Raw genomic sequence first — 21965 nt, 5'->3', positions numbered from 1 at the left:
ATCCCTACTCGGAATTTGTGCCCTGCATTTAACCCATCCAAGTGCACACACAGTAGTGAACATACACCCGGAGCAGTGGTCAGCCAATGCTGCGGCGCCCGGGGAGCAGTTGGGGGTTCGGTGCCTTGCTCAAGGGTCTCACCTCAGTCGTGGTATTGAGGGTTGTTGGTTATTCCCTCCCCCACCTACAATCCCTGCCAGACCCGAGACTCGAACCCATGACCTTAAGGTTACAAGTCCAACTCTCTATCCATTAGGCCACAACTGCCCCTAAAAATGTAATGTAATGACTAAAAAAATGTAATGACTAACTTGTAAGACTAGTCTAAGCAGTTTATGCAATTGTCCCCCAGAGGCTGAAACTGTCTTTAAATATGGGTTAAATATGATTCGAAAGACAGATAGAACAAAATGACTAAATAACTTACTAAAAATAAATAAATACTAAAATTCACAGTCTACTCTCTCACCCAAAGTTACCGAGGAACCTAAAAAAGGGGAGGAGAATATAACACAAATGATACTTTTCCAATAACATAGAACAGTGCAAATTCTATACATCTGAGAGCGATGCAAATAGTTTATTGAACTATTTCAGTGCCTAAAATCATTTGAAATACAAAATTTGAATAAAAACCTGGAAGCATTTAGTTATTGCAAAGGCTTTTAGTTTGCCAAAATGAAATTACCAAAAATGTGTGAAAACTTGTAAAACAGCTTTGTGAAGAGTATATTACTTTATAGATTCAACTATACCCAAAAACAATAAATAAATATATAAATAAATATATTCAAGTTCAAATTTAGTAGGTAACATAGGGAAAAACGGTAATCTGTTTAACAAGTATACAAAATTGTGTGCAAGGGACAACAATTTGTAAAACAATTTCATAAAGATTACATAAAAAAAAGAATGAGCTCAGATATTAAAACTTTAATTTTTGAGCGTATTCATTCAATAAAAAGGCTCTGTCTAATACATTAATGAATCAATCATATTATTTGGAAAAAAAAAAGTCCTAAAAAAGTAATGCACTGCCTAAATAAACTGTTGTGACCTGAAGTTTTAGAAGCAGTCTGAGCTCAAAAACAAAACATAAAGATTAAAATTGTAGTTCACAGCACCAAAAGGCTGTTGTAGCAGTATCTAACAATTTCATTCACAATTTACACCGAAAGAGGAAATTCCCTTTACTTTAATAATTCATACTGCATTCTTCACCAAAAAGGCAAATCAGTCCAAGGCAACTGAATGTAAACAGCAGAATAGAGTACACAGCCTCGTTTAATTCTTCCCAATGTCCACTCTAAAGAATGTGTGCTACAAGTGCTCAAATGATGGTTGACAGCTTTATAAGACACAAAACAACCAGTCTGCAACTCATGACAGCTGAAAATAGGGAATTAAGTGGTTCAAAAGTTCTGTGTGTCACAACAAAACATGGTTCCCAGGTGAGGATTTTATAGGATACAAAAATAAAAGTTCAATTTGTTAACACCAATTAAAGCATTAGAGCTATAATAAACTAATAATATATATGAATTCTGAAAAAGTATTATTAGTTTATAATGCCGAATGCATTAAAGGGATAGTTCACCCAAAAATGAAAATTTGTTCACCATTAGGACATCCAAGATGTAGATGAGTTTGTTCATCAGAACAGATATGGAGAAATTAAATATTATTTAGCAGTGAATGGGTGCCGTCAGAATGAGAGTCCAAACAGCTGATAAAAACAATCACAGTAATCCACACGACTCACAAAGAGAAAAGAGTCATTTATTTTAAACCAGTCCTTCACAAAGATGTTTTAACGTCAAACCGGCTAAAATACGAGTTTCATCATATTACTTTCTCCAGTGAAAAACTTCTCTCATCTCATCTGAATCAGGAGAGAAATATGCAGAGATCAAGCACCATTTATAAGTAAAAACAGTCCAAAATACTGTAATATGTTGGTGGATTTTGATGTGAGAGGACAACATGGATGGATGGGATGGACTTTTTCACTAGAGGAAGCAGAGTATTTTGACCAGAATCGAGAGGTTAAAGTTAAAAATGTCTTGATGGATTTGTTTCTAACAAACATACAGCTTTTCACTTCACACAACATTATCTGACGGATTTGAGTCATCTGGTTTACTTGTGGATTATTGTCATGTTTTTATCAGCTGTTTTGACTCTCATTCTGACGGCACCCATTCACTACAGTGGATCCTTTGGTGAGCAAGTGACATAATGCTAAATTTCTCCAAATCTGTTATGATGAAGAAACAAACTCATCTACATCTCGGATGGCCTGAGGGTGAGTAAATTTTAAGCACATTTTCATTTTTGGTCAATTATTCCTTTAAGTAATGTTAAAAAATTGAATCATATAGTAAAGAGTTGCCAAATAAAGAATAAGTCTATAATAAATGCTACTGAAATGTGCCCATGAAATGTATGTGTATTTTGCATGCTGTGCATTATACAGGTTAGTATTAATTCCACATGTTTCCTTAGTAAACTATCATACATATTCCTATCGGAATCATCCCTCATAACTTCTAATACTCATATTAAAAAATAATAATCCTGAATGCTTATGGGACATCGTCACTTTTGCTCTTAGCCCTGAACAGCCCCTCACTGTCCTCGATGTTCTCTTTAATTAGACACTCCTTTAGGTTGGGCTGATTCCCGATATCAATCCCCTGCTCCTGGATGTCCTGCAGAAGAGCTTCCCAGCGCCTCTTGTCCTTCGAGACCTTCCAGGACAGCCTGACGTTGGATTGAAGGAGCGGGATGAGCAGAGGGTGCAACTGATGCTGCTGCAAAGCCTCCTGGGAAGGCGCTAGGTCCTGCAGGGCTCGGTCGCAGTGTTCCTGAGCCTCACTGAGCTCTTCTAGTTCTTGAAAGCAGGTGACCAAGGCAGACAGCGTGAAGAACCAATGAACCCTCTGGAGCTGGTTGAGCTGCAGAAGCTGATGGCATCCTAACTTCTCCTGGAGTCGCAGAGCATTGAGAAGAGAGCCCAGGGCGTCTTGGTACCGGCCCACTCGCATCAGCATCTGGCCCGCACGCAGATCACCCAGGTAGAAGAACTCAAGAAATGTAGGTGTGCTCCGTAGTTCTGGAAGGGAGTGAAGGTGGGTCAGGTACTGCTCGAATGCCCGGCTGCGCTTGGCAATGGTCTCGGCGGCAAAGTTCTTGCGCAGCTTCTTGCGAGGGAAGAACACGCCATCCATCTCGTCTCCGTGACGACGGCGCAAGCGGCTGTGTAGACGCTCGAAGTCAGTGTAGCGCCGCGTGATGACCGCGGGAGTTTTGTCAAACATCCCAGAATGGATGACGTGAATCATGTAGAGCTGATGAGAAAGACCACAAGTTTATTTGATTTCATCTGCAGCTAATAAATGGGTCAATGACGTGATGTTTACGGGGAGGGGGGGGCTTTCCGTCTCTTGGAAAAAATTTTAACGCAATTAATGCAGCATCCTTTTTTTCCTGTCATCCTTTGACTTGCGTTATGACAATATAAATTTATCAAAGTAATATGCAATTAATCGCGATTAATTACAGAAAAATTTGCAAATAATTAGTTTTTTTAATCGATTCGACAGCACTACAAAATACATAAAGAATTCAGTTCTTGAACCCAATAGCCTGAATATACTTTTTTTTTGATAAGCACATTTTTAATTTCTGAATTAAAATTAATTTTGATATTTTTTGGGGCATGAAACTGCATTGACAATCCAACACAATGGGCAGCACATTGAACACATTTTATAAGTGGTCAGAAACTTGTAAATAACTCATGAACGAATAAAGTTACGTTGAAACCAAGCACACCATTGTTTTTCTTGTTATATTACCAATAAGTTTGATGTGTCACATGGCCCTCTTCCTATTGAAAAAACAAAAGTTGTATCCAAGATGGCCGACTTCTAAATGGCCACCATGGTCACCACCCATCTTGAGGAGTTTGCCCCCTCACATATACTAATGTGCCACAAACAGGACTTTAATATCACCAACCATTCCCATGTTATTACGGTGTATCCATATAAATGGCCCACCCTGTATTTCTGTACATTTCTAAGAACGTGCATGTGTTTTAAACTACATTTTTACAAGTATTTTCCTTTTCTTTGGTGTGAACAGTCAAATTAGTCTTTTTCCCAAATTTAAAATGCTTGGTGATGAATGTTGGTGTTTTTGGTGACATAAAAAAAAAAACTGACAGACTGAATAATGGTTCTTGAAACTTGACTGAAATGGTTCACAGCTGGTGTTAGTGTACTTACCACATACTTGGAATTTGTCTCATGCACAACACTGGCGTCAGTCACCTCAAAAATTAGTTTTTGAGGAATGCACCGAGTTTTTGAGCTCCGCCAGTTTTCTTGTAGTTGTCTGGTGATCATGTTCGAGGTTTTTGGGGAAGGACCTATTGGGCTGGTTTCTATAAACCAAAGACAAGATTAACTGCAACTGTGAAGCATCAAGTGAACTAAAAGTGAACTAAAAAAGAAGAAGTGAAATCTGCCTACAAATAGATTATTGCAAATTCACAAGAACCATATCAAACGTGTTCAAGCTTAAAGGAAGAGCTCGTTCCAAACCATGTACTGTTTTTAAAAGAAGGATTTTTTTCCATACAAGCTCCTTTCCATACAATGGCAGTTCATAATGACCACAGCTGACAGATTTTACATCATTGTCACCAAAAACCACTGCTTTCCAATTTGTTTGGTGACATCAGTTTGAATACAGAATTTGATTCAAGAACTGCAAGTGTTCAGATAATTTTCAGTGAAGTCTGACCCAAATTTGAATCTAGTCTATTCTTGACTTATGAATTAAAATGGACTATAAGTCAAATGGACTAATTTTATGTTGTTTTTTAGACAACTCCGAACAATAATAATAGCACACACTACAGTAAAACTAAAAGTTTGGGGTCAGTAAGATTAAATAAAAATCAAGTTTTATTCAACAGGGAAGCATTAAACTGATCAAGTGACAGTAAAGATGTTACAGAAGATTTCTAAATGCTGTTTTTTTTTTACCTACTATTTGTCAAAGAATCCTGAAGAAAGTTTTTCCACAAAAATATTAAGCAGAATGAAATTAAATATTCTTGAGCATCAAATCAGCATATTATAATGATTTCTGAAATATCATGCGACACTGAAAACTAGAGTAATGATGCTGAAAATTCAGCTTAAATTACATTTTAAAATATATTAACAATAAACAGTCATTTTAAATTGTAATAATATTTCAAAATTGTAATGTTTTTACTGTATATTAAACAAATAAATGTAGTCTTGGAAAGCATAAATGACTAACCCCAAACTTTTGAACAATATTGTATGTCTTGAAGCAACAAGACTGAGCAAATTAAAATTTTTAACAGCTTCTGCATATGTATCCTGGACTTCAATTCACCCATGATACAAATTCTTCTATTTTACTCATCTAGGCAGAATATACCTAACAATTTCAGCTTTGTAAAACACATGTGTTATTGATGACTACCTGTGCTGCTACATGCATTATCTATGGACTCTCCAAAAAGGTCAGAGTCGCTGTCTGGCCCCGACCCGTCTCCTGCATCCTCCGAGTCCAGGACCCCATCACCCTCGAAGCACAGGGTTCCTCCGAGTCTGGCCGACACGCAGTCTGTGTCATCCTCAAGCTCAGAACTTTCTGGAAAGTCATCTGCTCCCTGACCGCCCGTCTCTGAAGGTAGCTCCCCTTCTTTGAACAGCGTACGGCGAAGTCTGTCGAATAGTTTAGAGGCCATTCCAGCTTTTCTCCAACCCTGAAGAGCACAAAAGACACATGATCCCACCACGACCTTCAGAAGCATTCCTGAATACAATAATATGCGTTCAAATCATGACATTACTTATGAGCAGATCCTTTAAAATCCTGTAAAACTACAGAAGCTACAGCAAAAGTATCAAACAAGCCTACAGACTGAGTCAGTAATGGAAACTGAAGCCTCTCATGAACTTTCATTGAGCTGTGAAACGAGAGAGCAGGGAAACTGATCGGTCACATACATATTTATTATTTATTGAGGGTTTGGTGAAAAGAGCCTCACAACAGCATTGGATTGCTGTCATTTCAATGGAAGAAATCTGAGTAAAAGCAGATGCCAGAGGTATTTGGTACATAAACACTGAATATACAGCACATTTCAGGTTCATATTTGAACTTCTCTACAATAATTCCCATAACCAAACTATATTCATCAGCATTCATTATTTGCTCATGGAGGAACTTTTGAAAACATCCAGGAAAGTGGGAGCGTCTCCTAGCTTGCTAACTTAACTTACGTGCTAATAATAATAACACTGTGCTGAATCAGCAGCGCTTTCACAAATTATAAGAAATTTGACGATAATTAAATAAATTAACCCCTTAAATCCGTCAAATATCTGGGAAGCAGCACTTAAAAGTTGCCAGACGCAGAGTTTGAGCTAACTTTTCTTGCTAACTATGGCTAATCCTAACATTTCAACTCCAAAGGGATGAACAAACACACATAAAACACAGACTGTGATCTGAAACGCGTGGATATCTGCACTTACCCGAGTTACAGACCTCTAAACTACATACGATCAGCTCTTCATGGTGCTGCTTAAATCATTTTCATCTGCAAATAAAGAGACGGAGCGGTGTTTACATGCCTGGGAGTTATTCACTGATCGCTTAGTTACTTAGAAGAGAGGGCGGACACTGACTGACAGGAGAAAACATTTTAAATACTTCATTATATATTTATATATCATTTCGTACATTTTTTTGATTGTGCTTTTAACTTTTAAAATTATTTAGTTTACAGAATTATTTAGCATTATTTAGTTTATCATGACGCGTAAATCTTGTAAATGTAATTTTTTTTTAATTGTTTCAGTAAAACGTACTGTATCTATCGTACATATGACATTTTATTTACATTTTATTAAAGCTACAACTTTATTACGTTAAAAATACAGCTTTTTATTATAAAATGTATTTAACAAAGGAAGTCAGTTAACTTAGTCTCACTATAAGTAATTCATTACAATGAAAAACAAACAAAACTTTGCATCATTTATAGGAAAATTGTGAAAATGTTCTCAAGTTGGGTTACTTTATTTCGTTCAATTGCACTCCAGTCCGACAGGTGGCGCTGAGCGCAGCTCATCTTAGCGCTTCAAACACAGAGGAAGAAAATCAATCAAACGCGCGGTGAAAATACATAACAACAGTCCTCGCATTGGTCTCGGTTTTCTGTGACATAATGGCATCCAAAAAGCCGTTAAATATACGTAAAGTAGCGAAAACCGCTTCAAGTGACTCAAAAAAGTAAGATTTCATATTTTAGATCAAGTTCAAGTCTTCAGTTCATCATATAACGTTAATGTTAGCTTGTTGCTTGAATAATGTAAACATCAATCTGGCTCTCTTTGAAGTGTTATGTATTACCTCATGTGAAAATAAGTGTGCTAATGTTGGTATTGTAACATGTATTTGTTTACATGTTAAAAGTATTTTCTCACCGTGATCCAGGCGACATAGTTTGAAAATGGCAACTTGACTTGATTTAAAAATTAAATACGAATAAAATGAAAGTAATTTATGCAGAAAATGGCGTGGTAAGATGACACTATTACTGCTAAATAATTATTTGGTCTAATAACAAGGAAAAGTTATGAACTGTCTCTGTATCAAAGTCCAAATTAAACTCCATGGGTTCAACCAGATGCTGTTATGTATCTGTATTAGACCTCACAAAACAGTATCTGGTTGTCATTTAACTTTTCTGTATGAATTCACTCTTATTAATCAGTTTCATGTATGCAGATATTCAGACAGCCTCTCTTTTTTTAGTTTATCCACTGAAAATGAAGCCAGCGGTGCAAATAACAGTGGTGCAAGGAGGAAAACCAAAGGTTAGAGCACCCACCATGCATTGTGTCATAACTCATTGATGTTATCCTCACAATTTCATTTGATCTTATTGATTTTTAGCGTCGGGCACGATTGTGAAGCCTCGATACATGCAAACTGAAACAAAGGCTCCTTCAAAGGTAACAGACAGCAACATAATGGGAAGAAACTGTATGTTATGTCTCCATAGTAATGTTATTCTTCAACATCTTTGCTGCTGTGTCTCATTTCTCTGTATCATTTTATATTAATATGAGGGCTGGTGTGTTCTGTAGGGCAGTGTACAGCAGCAATCAGTGCTGATGCCACCCAGACCATCCTCTCCCAGAGTAAGCAACCCGCGAAAGCCAAGGGAAGGCGTACTGTCGAGACGTACAATGAGCTGTCTGGCAGACAATGACTCTACCTGTGAGTGTTTGGCTAGACTATAGGTGTCAGATGAAATATTCACTTTGCATTCATTGGATCTAGGTTGCAGAATAAGCTTTGTTTTACTAGATAAGTTAATGTCCGTACAGGATAACTGGTGAATGTGATATTGAGCATGTAATGTTTTCCCACAGTGGTCGCTAGCATTCTGGAATCCTCAAATGTGGGAGGAAATGTCTTTCAGTCGACTGTTTTGGATGGTCACTGCATTCATCCAGATTTTGATGTCTCTGTCATTAACGGTGTGGTAAAGTCTAGAGGAATATGTTTTTTTTTTTGTTTTTTTTTCACCAGACCTGTTTGCTTAATATGTTGATTGTATTTTCCAGATAGAGTTGTACAGCCAAACACAGTGGATGCTGATAATGAGGAAAGGGACATAGCGATGGAGACATTTATTTTGGCCTTCCTCACTGCTAAGGTCTGAGGTTAAGTTAATCTAATTCACTGAAAGTGCCTCACAAATTTACCTATGATTTGTTTTTAAAATAGCAACATTTTCTCTTTAAATTTAATCAACTAGAATGTGCCTCACATAAATATACTGTTTGATTTGATTTTTTTATTTATTTTATCAAAATGATGGTGACTTGACCTTAGTCCTCACTGCTTCTGATGATACCTATCCTCAGACCTCAATACATAATTTAGATCAATTAGGTTTTTTTAAAAATTAAGGTGAAGTGTTAAGGTTATAAATTAACAATTTTTTAATTACTAATTCTGCTTATATATTATAATATATTAAGAAAATCTATTTAAATATTTGTCTTTTTAACTACTATTAAATATAGTACAATATAAGGATTCACAGTTGTGTCCCTACTTTTTGTCAGATATTTATAAAAAAAAATTTTTTACAAAAATCCAGCAAAATAAGGGGAGTCACGTGACGTGTTCGTGAACCTAGTCGCACTCGAGTAGAGCTCCGTATGTTTGGCCACTTTTTGCAGATTTTTTTCGTTTTGTTTTAAGTTTTATTCATTGGTGGTGCTTTACCTGATGGCATTCAGTCGCAAACAGCAGGAGTTGTCTCCGTCGGCTTCTCCGATTAAGAAGAAATCCAAGTCACTGAACTCAAGTGATATTATGGACAAGATTGCAAACACTGTTACACACTTTGAGGACATTCTAGGAGTTGACGGCGATGCGTAACGAGTTCGCTTCTCACATGTCAGTTGTTCAGTCGCTATGCTCTAAACTGGATCGTCTTACAGGGGAGACGAGAGAACAAAAGAAAGTTGTCGCAGATCACGATAGGCGAGTAGCCGTGCTCGAGCAACAGGTTGTGGACTTACAGGATCGCAATAGGCGCAGCAATCTGCATCTGGTTGGATTGCCTGAAGGTTCCGAAAAGGACGACCCTATGAGCTTTTTGAGGAGATCGCTACCGACGTGGCTCCCGTCTCTGGCGGGCAAAGAGATTGAAGTGGAGCGAGCGCATCGCGTGAACACACGGCTCTCCTCAGATCGCGCTAAACCACGAATTTTCATCTTTAAACTGCTGCGGTACACGGACAGGGAGCTCATTCTGCGGGCCGCCAGACTTCATGCCCCGGTGAAAACTTCAGACGGAGCAACGCTGTCTTTCTTTCCAGATTTTTCTCCGGTCACCGCAAAAAGAAGTGCATTTGCACCAATTAGGAAGGAGATGAGAGACGCTGGCATCCAGAATTTTCCGCTGAAGATTATTTTCAATCAAGGTGAACCTAAAATGCTATATTCCCCAGAAGAAGCAAGAGTTTTTCTCAGATCCCTTTCATCCACCAACTCTCAGTGAACTTCAGCTGGACATTTGCTGTCTAATCGGAGAAGAGATGCTCTAAATGGTTAGGACTGTGTCTTTCACTGTTCATTTTAATGTTCACTTCTTAATTCATAGTTCATTGTGCATACAGTATCGCTTACTGATTGATATTTTATGTGTTTGTTTATTTGAATGGTAACGGGGAGGGTGGGGGGTGGTTTAATGGTAGACTCAACTTGTTTTATTTTCAAACTTGTATTTTGTCTTATTATGCAGTAATTCTGTTTGATATCTATGACTGATCTTAATATTCTGAGTTGTAATATTAATATCACAAACGTACAGGTTTTCTGGATTTTTTGTGAAGAAAGATTGATATAGTGTTAGTTCAAGAATCCCATTTGAAAGAGGAGGATATACACAGGTGTAATAATAAGTTTTATGAAGTGGTATCTCACTCATCTTCGGATAAAACCAAGGGTGTCCTAATATTGGTGCGGAAGACTTTAAATATGACTATTTTAGATAAAGGTGGTGATGCAGATGGTAGAATAACACGCATAAAAACAATCGTGGAGAATAGGAATATTGTATTTCTCTCAGTTTATGCCCCTTGTTGCCCCTGAAGTTTTCAGATTTTGAAATTGTATCGGGTGCAGATATGAATTCTGTAAAGTTGCATATCCTAGATAGATCTGGACCGAAGGAATCATACTCTCAAGCTTTGTGTTCTGACAAACTTCGGCAATGTGTAACCTCATCCTCGTTGGTGGATAGTTGGCGTTTATTCAACCCTTCTGCTAAGTCTTTCACTTTCTTTTCTGCTACTCATAAATCCTATTTGCGAATTGACTATATTTCCATTTCTACTTCTTTATCTTCAGCTGTTCGTGATGCCGATATCTGTTCCTTATCTCTGTCGGATCATGATGGAAATTTGTGCAGATTATCTTTGATCCCTCGGCCATCTCGTGCCACTAGATGGCGATTTAACCCTAAATTGTTACAGGATGAAAACTTTTGCAGTCAATTCAGAAATACATTTGCTGAATATATTGAAATTAAACGAGGTTCAGTGGATGATCGTCGAACACTTTGGAATGCAGTTAAAGGGTTTATAAGGAATAAATCAATTTCATATGCCTCTTTGCTTCAGAAAAACCGACACAAAAAGATAGTTGAACTGGAATCACAGCTCCAGAATCTGACTAGAGATAATCAGCGTTGTTTCTCAGACAATACACTCAGTAAAATCATGACGGTTCGGTCCGAACTCAAATCATTACTGAGATCCAGGGCAGAATTCCTGATCCAAAGATCCAGGCAGAATTATTATTTTCAAGGGAGTAGACCAACCTTTTAGCCCTAAGATTACACAACAGTGAAAAGTTTGCTAATATTTCAGCAGTGAAATCCTAATCTGGGCTCATTATGACAGACCCAAAAGACATTAATATTGCCTTTCACTCTTTTTACTCTAACCTCTATACTTCTTCTGCTGATGGTGACCCTGACTCTTGCATCTTTTCTGTCCAATCTTGATGTACCTAGTCTGTCAGATTCAGATTCAGAATACCTGGCTGAACCGATCTCTCTTCAGGAGCTGGAGTCAGCAATTCTCTCTCTGGGTTTAAAATTATTTGGAGTAAGTCATGTTTACTTCCCCTCAATTCTAAAATTGATTCCATGTCCCTTTCTATATCTATTCCATTGGTTCAAACCTTTAAGTACTTGGGGATAGATGTTTCTCCTTCCCTGCAGGAAATCGTCTCAAAAACAATATAAAGCTATTCTAGCAAGAGTATCCTCAGATTTGGAAAATTGGTCTCGTCTTCCTACTTCTTCTTTTCAGGCCTTTTCATGCATCTAACGTGAAAACTGTTAATTCATGGCATTCAGCTTTTAATGATGTCTTCTTTTCTAAAATCTTTGTAAAAATTATTTTATTGTTGTTTATCTATTAATATTAATTAATATATTTATTGTTATTTTTTTTATTTTTAACTCTACCAAGGGGTGGGGTGGGTTGTAGTGGGTTCTAAATTTGTACAGCTGCTTTTTTTTTTTTTGTACTACTGTTCCACAAAATAAAATGTCAATAAACAGTTGAAAAAACAAAAATCCAGCAAACTCAGTGATTTTTACAACCAGGGTTATTATAGGAAACTAAAATTAAAACCATAAAAAGAAAACCTTTTCATTACCTGAAATAAAATAAACATGAACTAAAATAAAATACTTTATTTCAGCTAGTTGCCAAGGCAACATTTCTCATTTTATTGGTTTAACTTGATGTACTAAAATAATTGAAATAAAATGAATAAAAGCTATATAGATGTGTATTAAAAAAACGAATAAAAAAATGACAAAAGTACTAAAACATGAACTAAAATTAAAATGGAAAAATACTTTCCATATCTCCCCTGTATTGAAATAAGGAGAGATAGCAACACCAAACAAAAAGAAATGGCTACCAATGCATGTGAGATGCAAATTATGAACATTAATCCAAAATATTTGTATGCATAAATATTTTACGTTTCTTTCAGTTTTATGGCTTTTTTTTGTCTTAATGTTATATTTTGTGTTTGAAATGTGTATTTAAAGCCCTCGTTTGATAAGGTTTTTATGTTTCTCTGTCTAGATTGAGCATAATATCCGAAAATTTAGAGAGGAGGCTGAGAGGAATATTTTGGCGGTGATGGAGAAAGAGCAGCAGTTATCTGCTCAAGTTAATCGCAAGAAACGACAGTATCTGCTGATGGAAAAGCAGAAACATCTGAACAGTTTACTGGACTTACAGGTCATCTTCACACATTTAACACTGTTGCTTAAATCTCCGTGTTGACGCATCTCACATTTGAATCCCTCTTTTATGCAGATGGAGGCTTTAGGTCCGGTTGCTGCTGCAGTAAACACATTTGCAGAGGACTACAAGGCATTTGCCACTGCCATTGATACCACGAGACACAATCTTCCTGTGAAGAACGTGGACATTGGAGAGGACACAGACCAGTTTTTAGGTGAGATATGCTTAACCTGAAGGAAAAAAACTTTTTGTATTCGATACTATTTTATTTGATGTACTTTCTATCTGAAAATGTTTTGTCAGTTTGTGATTTTATAGTGATTCCAACCCAGGTTATTGAATAATATTTCTCTTGCACAGACAAAGCTGTTGAATCCCTGAATCAGAGTGAGCGTGTCTTGCAACATTATACTAAAGACATTCCCACGGATTGTGAGGCTTCAAAACAGTGTCTTCGAGAGATTGAAGATACAGCTAATGAAATCAGCCAACAGGTGACAAGGTAGGAGTGCTTCAGTCTCCATACAAGAAAGACTCGCACCTTACAGAGCTTGAGATTTTCTCTGCCATTATTTAAACTTTAACTGATTCTGTCTTTGTTTGGATTTATTTTCATTTTAGGACTTTTTGTGATCTTCTGGAGGTGTCCTCACTTGTAAGCCGAGAGACTGTTTTAATCGAGCAGTCATTGGAGGAAGAAGAGATCGGACCGAGCACAGCCCAGACTCTCTTCTGTCCCTCCACGTCGTGATGCATTATCACATCTGTTTACAATTAAATAACGCATGTTAATAATCAATGAATTGTAGGTATTTATTTCATACAGTGGGGATTGAAAGTTTGGGAACCCCTTGCAGAATCTGTGAAAATGTGGATAATTTTACCAAAATAAGAGAGATCATACAAAATGCATGTTATTTTTTATTTAGTACTGTCCCGAGTAAGATATTTTCCATAAAAGATGTTTACATATAGTCCACAAGACAAAAAAATAGCTGAAATTATTAAAATAACCACATTCAAAAGTTTGGGAACCCTTGGTTCTTAATACTGTGTGTGGTTACCTGGATGATCTACGACTGTTTTTTTGTTTTGTGATGGTTGTTCATGAGTCCCTTGTTTGTTCTGAACAGTTAAACTGAGCACTGTTCTTCAGAAAAATCCTCCAGGTCCTGCAGATTCTTCAGTTTTCCAGCATCTTTTGCATATTTGAACCCTTTCCAGCAGTAACTGTATGATTTTGAAATCCACCTTTTCACGCTGAGGATGATTGAGGGACTCAAACACAACAATTAAAAAAGGTTCAAACATTCACTGATGTTCCTGAAGGAAACACAGTGCATTAAGAGCCGGGGGTGAAAACTTTTTGAATTGGAAGATCAAGGTAAATTGTACTTCATTTGTCTTCCAGGAAACATGCAAGTATCTTCTGTCGCGTCAGAAGGGCAGTACTAAATGGAAAAATATGATATTTCAACAAAATAAGAAAAATTTTGACATCTTCACCCTGTTCAAAAGTTTTCACCCCCCGGCTCTTAATGCATTGTGTTTCCTTCAGGAGCATCAGTGAATGTTTGAACCTTTTTTAATTGTTGTGTTTGAGTCCCTCAATCATCCTCAGCGTGAAAAGGTGGATTTCAAAATCATACAGTTACTGCTGGAAAGGGTTCAAATATGCAAAAGATGCTGGAAAACTGAAGAATCTGCAGGACCTGGAGGATTTTTCTGAAGAACAGTGCTCAGTTTAACTGTTCAGAACAAACAAGGGACTCATGAACAACCATCACAAAACAAAAAAACAGTCGTAGATCATCCAGGTAACCACACACAGTATTAAGAACCAAGGGTTCCCAAACTTTTGAATGTGGTTATTTTAATAATTTCAGCTATTTTTTTTGTCTTGTGGACTATATGTAAACATCTTTTATGGAAAATATCTTACTCAGGACAGTACTAAATAAAAAATAACATGCATTTTGTATGATCTCTCTTATTTTGGTAAAATTATCCACATTTTCACAGATTCTGCAAGGGGTTCCCAAACTTTCAATCCCCACTGTATATTGCTGCAGAATGATTAAAAGGATGTGCCATGTGTTCAATCAGACTGGTGGTGGAGTGTATTTAAAAAAACAACAAACATATTGATTCATGTGCTTTCTGGTCTAAATAGTTTTTAAATCAAGATCAACAACCCTAACTTTACACCTAACATTAATTACTGCTAACTGAACTTGTGAAGGGAATTATGGTTGTTGCTTTTCATCCTCAGATATGCAATCCACATTTCCTAAAAAAAAAATGAACATAAAATCTATTTCAAGAAAACAATACAATAATGCAAAAAGTTTTTTTTTTTTATTAGTAGTAGGGATTTGATTAAATGTTTCATTTCACGTAAGAAATCTATAAGAGTAGGTCGTTTCTTAAAAAACGTTTTTTAAAAAATAACATTTTCCCACAAGGATAAGAAAGTAGATTCCAAGATTTGTTTTGGTTTTCAAAACAACAAATAAATGCGTAATCGGATATGACGTACAATTGCATGAAACCCGGCGACCAATCGGAGCAGTCTTTACAAGACCAATGAACAAAACAGCCATGAGCATCGGGTGAGTCTCCCAAAAGCTTGTTTTTATTTTGTTTAACGCACGATGATATGCCATGAACATATTTAAATACCATCAGAAAGAAAGCCTAACTGTAACTAACCATTTGATATAAAGAGTATCCGCAGTATCGCCGCTCGTTGTGACGAAGCTAATGTCATTACAGTATAAAGCAGAACTGGCAGGTTACAGCATGCACATGTCAGATTGTTATAACTGCATAATATGCAGTTTGGAAATAATCCGTTTTCAATCATAAACGAGATACATTTATGTCAGTAAAGGTCGCAGTGAGCACCTTCCAGAAACTAATGTGACCCTGGACCACAAAACCAGTCTTACGGGTCAAATTGAGATTTATGCATCATCTGAAAGCTGAATAAATAAGCTTTCCGTAGATGGCTTGTTAGTACAATATTTGGCCGAGATAGAGCTATTTAAAAAAAAAAAAATTAAAATATTGAGAAAATCGCCTTTAAAGTTGTGCAAATGAAGTTCTTAGCAATGCATATTACTAATAAAAATGAAGTTTTGATATATTTACGGTGGGACATTTTCTTAAATATCTTCATGGAACATAATCTTTACTTAATATCCTAATGATTTTTGGCATTAAATAAAAATCAATCATTTTGACCCATACAGTGTATTGTTGGCTATTGCTACAAATATACCCATGTTACTTATGACTGGATTTGTGGTCCAGGGTCATATATATTTTTAATCAAAATAAAATATATCTATTCAGCAGTATGGTCTAATAATTGAGTGTCAGATCATTCTGAATCAGCTGCTGTCAGTTTGTCATACAGTATATATTTATTTGTCTGTCTTGTTTAATGTTCAGGTGGCATCAGTCGAGGAGGGGCCGAGGACACAGGCATAAGGAGCAGGATCGAGCGAGCAGGGACCGTGCGGTGGAGCAGAAAGCTGAGGACTCAGTGCCTCATGGCACCTGTATGACTATGTGTCCTGCCTATGAATTACGCCAGCGGGAAGCACAGAATCGACTGCACAGGTTTGAGACGGTTGCTGGCACAGAGCGGGATCGTTTGCCGCGTGCTGATGTCTCACGTGCGGTCAAAGAGTATTCAAGACCTGCAGCGGGGAAAGACTCCACGAGAGCCAGCGACCTTCGACCGCCATCTGTGCTTTTGAAGACTGTGTGTTACCTAGTCGATGACATTGCAGCTTCTTCTACTTTTCAGCCGTGGACGGAGGTATGAAAATGGCATTTTGTCATTCCTTTTTATCTGTAATATGATGGCCATTTCAAGCTCGTCTTGTTTATGACCCACAGGTCTACAGTTTTGTGTTTGACCGTCTGCGTAGCGTTCGACAGGACATGATTATCCAGCGTGTGTCGGGGCCGGACTGTGTGGCCGTGCTGGAGAAAAGCGTGCGTTTCCTTCTCTACGCCTCCTACAGACTCTGCGGGCAGCAACTTCAGTATTTTGACCCACGCATCAATGACACTCACCTGCAGGAATGCTTGAGCTGGTTGCTGGAGAGCTACAGAGATGGGAAGCACCAGAATCAAGAGGAGTTTCAGGCATTGAGTCTTCTCTATAACTTGGGTAAGTGAGGAAGCTGCCAGAGCACTCAGTGCTGCTTAATATCAGTGCATTGATTCACTGTAGTGATCCTTTACAGTTTTAAAGGTTTTTTTCTTGATTTATTTATCTCAGACTTTTTGTTCCATTTTTATTAATTTTTTTATAAATAGGTTTCAACTGTATGACAAAAATCTTGTATGAATGAAAAACTGATGAGGAGAAATAATGGAATGACATTTTTAAAAAGTGATTTTTTTTACTACAGGATCTACATTTTCATGGGTTCAAATTATTATTATTTTTTTATGAGACTATAAATAAAACTTTGTGTATCAAAACCACTCTTTTCTTTGGGAGGGAAAAAAAGTGTAAATTTTTAAAATTTCAATAAGTTTTAAATTTGTGACCGCTGAATCAAATATTTTGTCTGTCAAAAGAAAATGCATGATAAAGATTACACGGTAGTATTTACGAGAAACCTGCAGAGGTCCAGAGAATACACACACATTTCCTGATAAAACCCACACTATCTGTGTTTTGGCTATATCATCACTTTCCGAGAAGAAGGCGCTCTGGACGGCTTCAACATGCTGTCTGTCAGAGACCGTAACATACCTAATACATAATAATACATTTGTTCTTTGCTGAAATTGACGGGTTATTTTTATAAAAAGTAGTTTGATCCATATCTTCACAGCTTTTTAACTGATTAAGGCAGTTAAGTTTGATAAAATGTTGTTTAATGTTCAGATAAGACCATACAACTTGATCATAAAACATGATTTTCTTACATTAATCTAACCCTTAGCAGATCTTGTCAGGTAAGCCGTGTTGCCCCTTTAATCTAGGAAATGTAAAAAGTAAATGTAAATTAAATTATTAGTATTATGCTAAAAGATTTTTGCAAGTCAAAGTAAATTTTCTGCATAACTGGTTATATAAATTTTATGTCCAAGCAAATTAATTTAGCTAATGAATAAAATAATTAATAATATAAAATAATGTTGAAAATGGGTTCACTACATTCAAATATCCTGAATATTTCACCTTTTTCCTGAATAATAAATAATAGTGTGTAGCAAAATAATAGCTTGGAATGGGACTGGGTGTGTTTTTATAATTAAAACTAAAACAAAAACTATTTGTTAATTGAAATAAAGCTGAAATAAATATTAGATGAAAAACAAAATTAGAAACTAATGAAAAGGACAAAAGCGCATAACTAAATGATTAAAACTTAAACTAAATTTAAAGTGAAATATGAAAATAACTGCTAAAAACTATAATAGTATTTATAAAACATTCTAGTCAAGTTCCAGTCCTTGATTATGATTGGTTGAGCCACTGTAAATTGTATACACTGCTTCATTAATGCTTCCACACATATTGTTTTCACATCTTACTTTGTCACACTTAAAGGGATAGTTCACTTAAAAATGAAAATGCTGTCATTAATTACTCACCCACATGTTGTTCCAAACCTGTAAGACCTTCGTTCATCTTCATAACACAAATTAAGATATTTGTGATTAATTCTGAGAGCTTTCTGACCCTTTTAGACAGCAAAGGTCCTTACATATAAACAGATCAAATCATCTTTTTTCATGTTTTCAGGTTCATCTCAAGCTTTTCAACATGTTCTTGAGCTGCCCGAGAGGATACGCAGCTCTCTGGCTGTTCAACTGGCTCTGGCTGTGAGCAGAGCACATATGGAGCGCAACCCAGTTCGGCTGCTCCGTCTAGCCCAGAGACTGGACTTCATCCAGGTCTGTGCCATCCACCGACACCTGCTGCCCTGCAGGAGAGACCTACTCCTGCTCTACAGCCACGGACACAGCAGCCGCAACTGCCGCTACCCGCTCCAGAGACTGGCACACCTCCTCTTTCTGAAAGATGCGCTGGCTGCGGAGCTGTGCCAGGTGTGCGGCGTAAATGTCACTGAAGAGTGGGTGAACTTCTCTAAGAGCTCCTTCACTGACGCCCTGTCTGGAGATCTGCAGTGCAGACGTATGCATGAGCCGCTGGATGATGAGCGGTGGAACTGTCCTGCTGTCTGCGTGATTCATGACTGTGTCTGAAACCTTTACACACTGTTGTTCATTTGTACTCTTTGTTACCTTTTTCTTGGGGTCATGTTCGTGTTTTTAATAATAAATATTTCAGAACAATTTCCCACTTCTGAATTGGTCCAAAAACCTGTGCATTTTCAATAAAGCTTTCATTTTTTTTGCATAAACTTGGCAAACTCAGGGTTTTTCAGTGGCCCGAGTTACAGACCTCTAAACTACATTTGATCAGCTCTTCATGGTGCTGGTTAAATCATTTTCATCTGCAAATAAAGAGATGGAGAGGCGTTAACACAGATGGAGTTATTCACTGACCATTAGAAGTGGACAGACACTCGCTTGACGGCTTATTGACAGCCATTTTAAATATATTTCATAATGTATTTACATATAAGTTTCTGCATTCTTTTGTTTGTGCTTTGTGTTTAAATCTTAACACTGAATTATTTAGTTCATCGTGAAATATGAATTGTTTTCAAGTAGTTGTTTTTGGTTTTTAGTGTCTACTTTATCTGCTATACATATAACGTAGATTTCACTAACAATTTATTCATATTAATTTAATATTAAAGCTGCATATTTATTACATAAAATTATTACTACAGATTTGTTAAAATTATAAAAAGTCTTAAATTACTCAAAAGGAAAAAAAAAATCGCAAACTATCTACAAAACTATTGTGAGTTTGCAGGTTGGAATTGCTTTAAGTCTTTAATACTTGTACTGAAGTAAACTATTATTAAATATTATTGGCCCTGCAGTGGATAGAGGAGAAGAAAATAAATAACACTCATTGAATATAGTATAAGATCTGGCAAGTCATCATGTAGGATGGATATTATTAATGAGATATTCCGTATGAAGTAGAGGCCTATAAAATTTGCGGGTAGGTATATCTTCACATTTAATTTGAGTTTCTGCTCATGTTGATGTGGAGGGAAATGAGAAGGTGGATATTTTGGCTAAACAAACTCTTTAAGTATAAAGCAAGTAGATCTACAAGTCCCATTAAGCAGAAGCTATAACATAAGAACATATGCACAATCAGTATGGCAGCAGGTATACTGAGATGACATGACTGTGTATGTGTGTGTGTATGAAATTTGATAGTCAACAAAAAACATGTAAATATGCACATACCATGTTTAAGGGAACAGACCTATTCTATCAATGTTTGCTCTGAAAGGAGATTTTTTGTTTGTTTTAACATCCTGATCATATGATTCCCTAGCTTTTTTGTTTTTGGATATTGTTAGCCTAAATAAGCTGACGAAATACACAGTTACTGTAACTGAAAGGTTTTGTAAGCTGGCTAACTTACTTTTACAACTCCCCTTGCTAAAATTTACCATAGCCTATGGTATTAAAATAAATAAATACATTTATTATATAAAAAAAATAAATGGTTACTATAGTTAAACCGTGGTAACCATGCACAAATTAACCATGGAATTACACTAACATTTCTATAAAATGTTTCTATATTATGAACTCAACATTCATATGATGTATCTCTTATGGCAAACTGCAGTTAGACCTGTGACTGAGATCTTGGGTAAGTGTAAACCTGTTTGGACAACTTCATCAGTATAAAGGCGGGTGTGAGAACCTCACAGACAGAGCTTTCTCTGTACCATTTCTGCAGAAGTTTTTTTTAAAAAAAAGGAAAAGACAAAATCTTGGACAGGTTTTTCATTCTCAGTTTCACATTTATTAATTGATTTAGAATTTTTCCACAACCACCATAGAGACAAAGATGGGATCCCTGTGTGATTCGTCTGGACCTGAAAATGTCGATGACTGATCATCCTAATCCAAAAAAAAAGAGTATTAGAAGGCCCAGACCTTCACCACAGGGGTGTTTCAGGAATTAGAGAAACGTGCAAAACAGTGAGACTGATTTTGAAATTCTAATTTTCATTTGAAAAATGATTTAAAGGATTGAATAAAAGGGTTTGATAAAGCAAATCCAATTCTTATTCCTCAAGATAGTGGAACAGGTCTTACAAGGTCATGAGAAAGTCCTGCAAGTTAGCGGGACAAGGATGTGGGAGGGGCATTAGTGCACTGGAGGTACAAGCAAGACTTCATGCAATGCAGTGCGGAGCCACACAGTGACGGTGTGAGCGGTTAAAAGGTTGGTTTATTACTAAAGTAAGGCATCTGGAAGTCGCAAATTCAGGGTTGACCTAGAAGTCCTGGACAGTCCAATTTATAAAGAAATGAAAAAGGGATATGGGGAGAAAATTATGGATGTGGAACTAGAATGGATTGGAAATCATGGATTTGAAGTCACTTACTGTGACAACTTTAAACAGAGTGAAAGACAGTTTGGAAGAATGTGAAAAGTCAAGTCAAGTCAAGTCAAAGTTTATTTATAAGGCACTTTTTTTAAAACAACAAGTGTTTATTTGGACAAATGTATCAGTATAAAATAAATGCAGTGTGGGCTTTCTCTGTATGTGAACTGATCATTTCTGCAGAAATTAAAAGACAAAGACAAAATCTTTGAATGGTTTTTCATTCTCAAGTTTCACATTTATTAATTGATTTAGAAGATTTTTTCCATTTCAGGGCAGAGGACACAGGCATAAGGAACAGGACTGAGTGAACAGGGAACGTTTGGTTTTCTAACTAAGCATAACACAACATAGCAATAAAATCAAGTGATAAACAGTATAATATAGGTGATGTACACTTGAAATGAAACACTTTTTTTTTTTTTACACACTATGCACTACAAATTAATTAATAATGTTTAAAAAAGTGAAATTATGCATTATCCACTTGTGCTGTCAAACGATTAGTCGCAT

General features: G+C 36.6%; 3 protein-coding genes across 5 annotated transcripts; 2 read left to right on the top strand and 1 right to left on the bottom strand.

Moving 5' to 3' along the window:
* Window positions 1-559: 559 nt before the first annotated feature.
* Window positions 560-6731, bottom strand: snx21 (sorting nexin family member 21). 2 transcript variants are annotated; one of them, XM_079401669.1, is made up of 4 exons: window positions 6592-6731; window positions 5531-5816; window positions 4294-4451; window positions 560-3351 (listed from the first exon to the last, which is right to left on the bottom strand). In XM_079401669.1, exons 2-4 carry the CDS (start codon window positions 5796-5798, stop codon window positions 2587-2589), a joined length of 1191 nt encoding a protein of 396 aa, XP_079257795.1. In that variant the 5' UTR covers window positions 5799-5816; window positions 6592-6731; the 3' UTR covers window positions 560-2586. The 2 variants fall into 2 exon arrangements, with proteins under 2 accessions (XP_079257795.1, XP_079257796.1); XM_079401670.1 differs by having other exon boundaries at window positions 6605-6702.
* Window positions 6732-7154: 423 nt separating this feature from the next.
* haus8 (HAUS augmin like complex subunit 8) lies at window positions 7155-13719 on the top strand. The gene is made up of 10 exons (XM_079401668.1): window positions 7155-7351; window positions 7877-7938; window positions 8018-8076; window positions 8212-8344; window positions 8500-8607; window positions 8695-8786; window positions 12757-12915; window positions 12994-13135; window positions 13282-13423; window positions 13543-13719. Exons 1-10 carry the CDS (start codon window positions 7287-7289, stop codon window positions 13670-13672), a joined length of 1092 nt encoding a protein of 363 aa, XP_079257794.1. The 5' UTR covers window positions 7155-7286; the 3' UTR covers window positions 13673-13719.
* A 1762-nt stretch (window positions 13720-15481) lies between these two features.
* sac3d1 (SAC3 domain containing 1) lies at window positions 15482-19791 on the top strand. Of its 2 annotated transcripts, XM_079402068.1 has the most exons (5): window positions 15482-15533; window positions 16378-16750; window positions 16831-17107; window positions 18701-18800; window positions 18927-19276. In XM_079402068.1, the coding sequence occupies exons 1-5, from the start codon at window positions 15508-15510 to the stop codon at window positions 19162-19164; spliced, it is 1014 nt and encodes a 337-aa protein (XP_079258194.1). In that variant the 5' UTR covers window positions 15482-15507; the 3' UTR covers window positions 19165-19276. The 2 variants fall into 2 exon arrangements, with proteins under 2 accessions (XP_079258194.1, XP_079258193.1); XM_079402067.1 differs by having other exon boundaries at window positions 15490-15533; window positions 18701-19791.
* The last annotated feature ends 2174 nt before the right edge of the window (window positions 19792-21965 follow it).

Source organism: Barbus barbus (assembly GCF_936440315.1).
Source record: "Barbus barbus genome assembly, chromosome: 41".
Classification (NCBI taxonomy): Eukaryota; Metazoa; Chordata; class Actinopteri; order Cypriniformes; family Cyprinidae; genus Barbus; species Barbus barbus.
Note: the sequence above shows the minus strand (reverse complement) of the source record. Positions and strands in the feature narration are given on the sequence as shown.

Bases quoted from the DNA above. Each gene is read 5' to 3' on its own strand.
- snx21 (XM_079401669.1), bottom strand. From the start codon at position 5,798: ATGGCCTCTAAACTATTCGACAGACTTCGCCGTACGCTGTTCAAAGAA. The intron at 4,452-5,530 runs GTAGTCATCAAT...TTTGGTTTATAG, and splicing joins TAATGCATGTAGCAGCACAG to AAACCAGCCCAATAGGTCCT. The intron at 3,352-4,293 runs GTAAGTACACTA...CTTTCTCATCAG, and splicing joins AGACAAATTCCAAGTATGTG to CTCTACATGATTCACGTCAT.
- haus8 (XM_079401668.1), top strand. From the start codon at position 7,287: ATGGCATCCAAAAAGCCGTTAAATATACGTAAAGTAGCGAAAACCGCT. The intron at 7,352-7,876 runs GTAAGATTTCAT...CTCTTTTTTTAG, and splicing joins GCTTCAAGTGACTCAAAAAA to TTTATCCACTGAAAATGAAG. The intron at 12,916-12,993 runs GTCATCTTCACA...TCTTTTATGCAG, and splicing joins ACAGTTTACTGGACTTACAG to ATGGAGGCTTTAGGTCCGGT.
- sac3d1 (XM_079402067.1), top strand. From the start codon at position 15,508: ATGAACAAAACAGCCATGAGCATCGG. The intron at 15,534-16,377 runs GTGAGTCTCCCA...TTTAATGTTCAG, and splicing joins AAAACAGCCATGAGCATCGG to GTGGCATCAGTCGAGGAGGG. The intron at 17,108-18,700 runs GTAAGTGAGGAA...TCATGTTTTCAG, and splicing joins GAGTCTTCTCTATAACTTGG to GTTCATCTCAAGCTTTTCAA.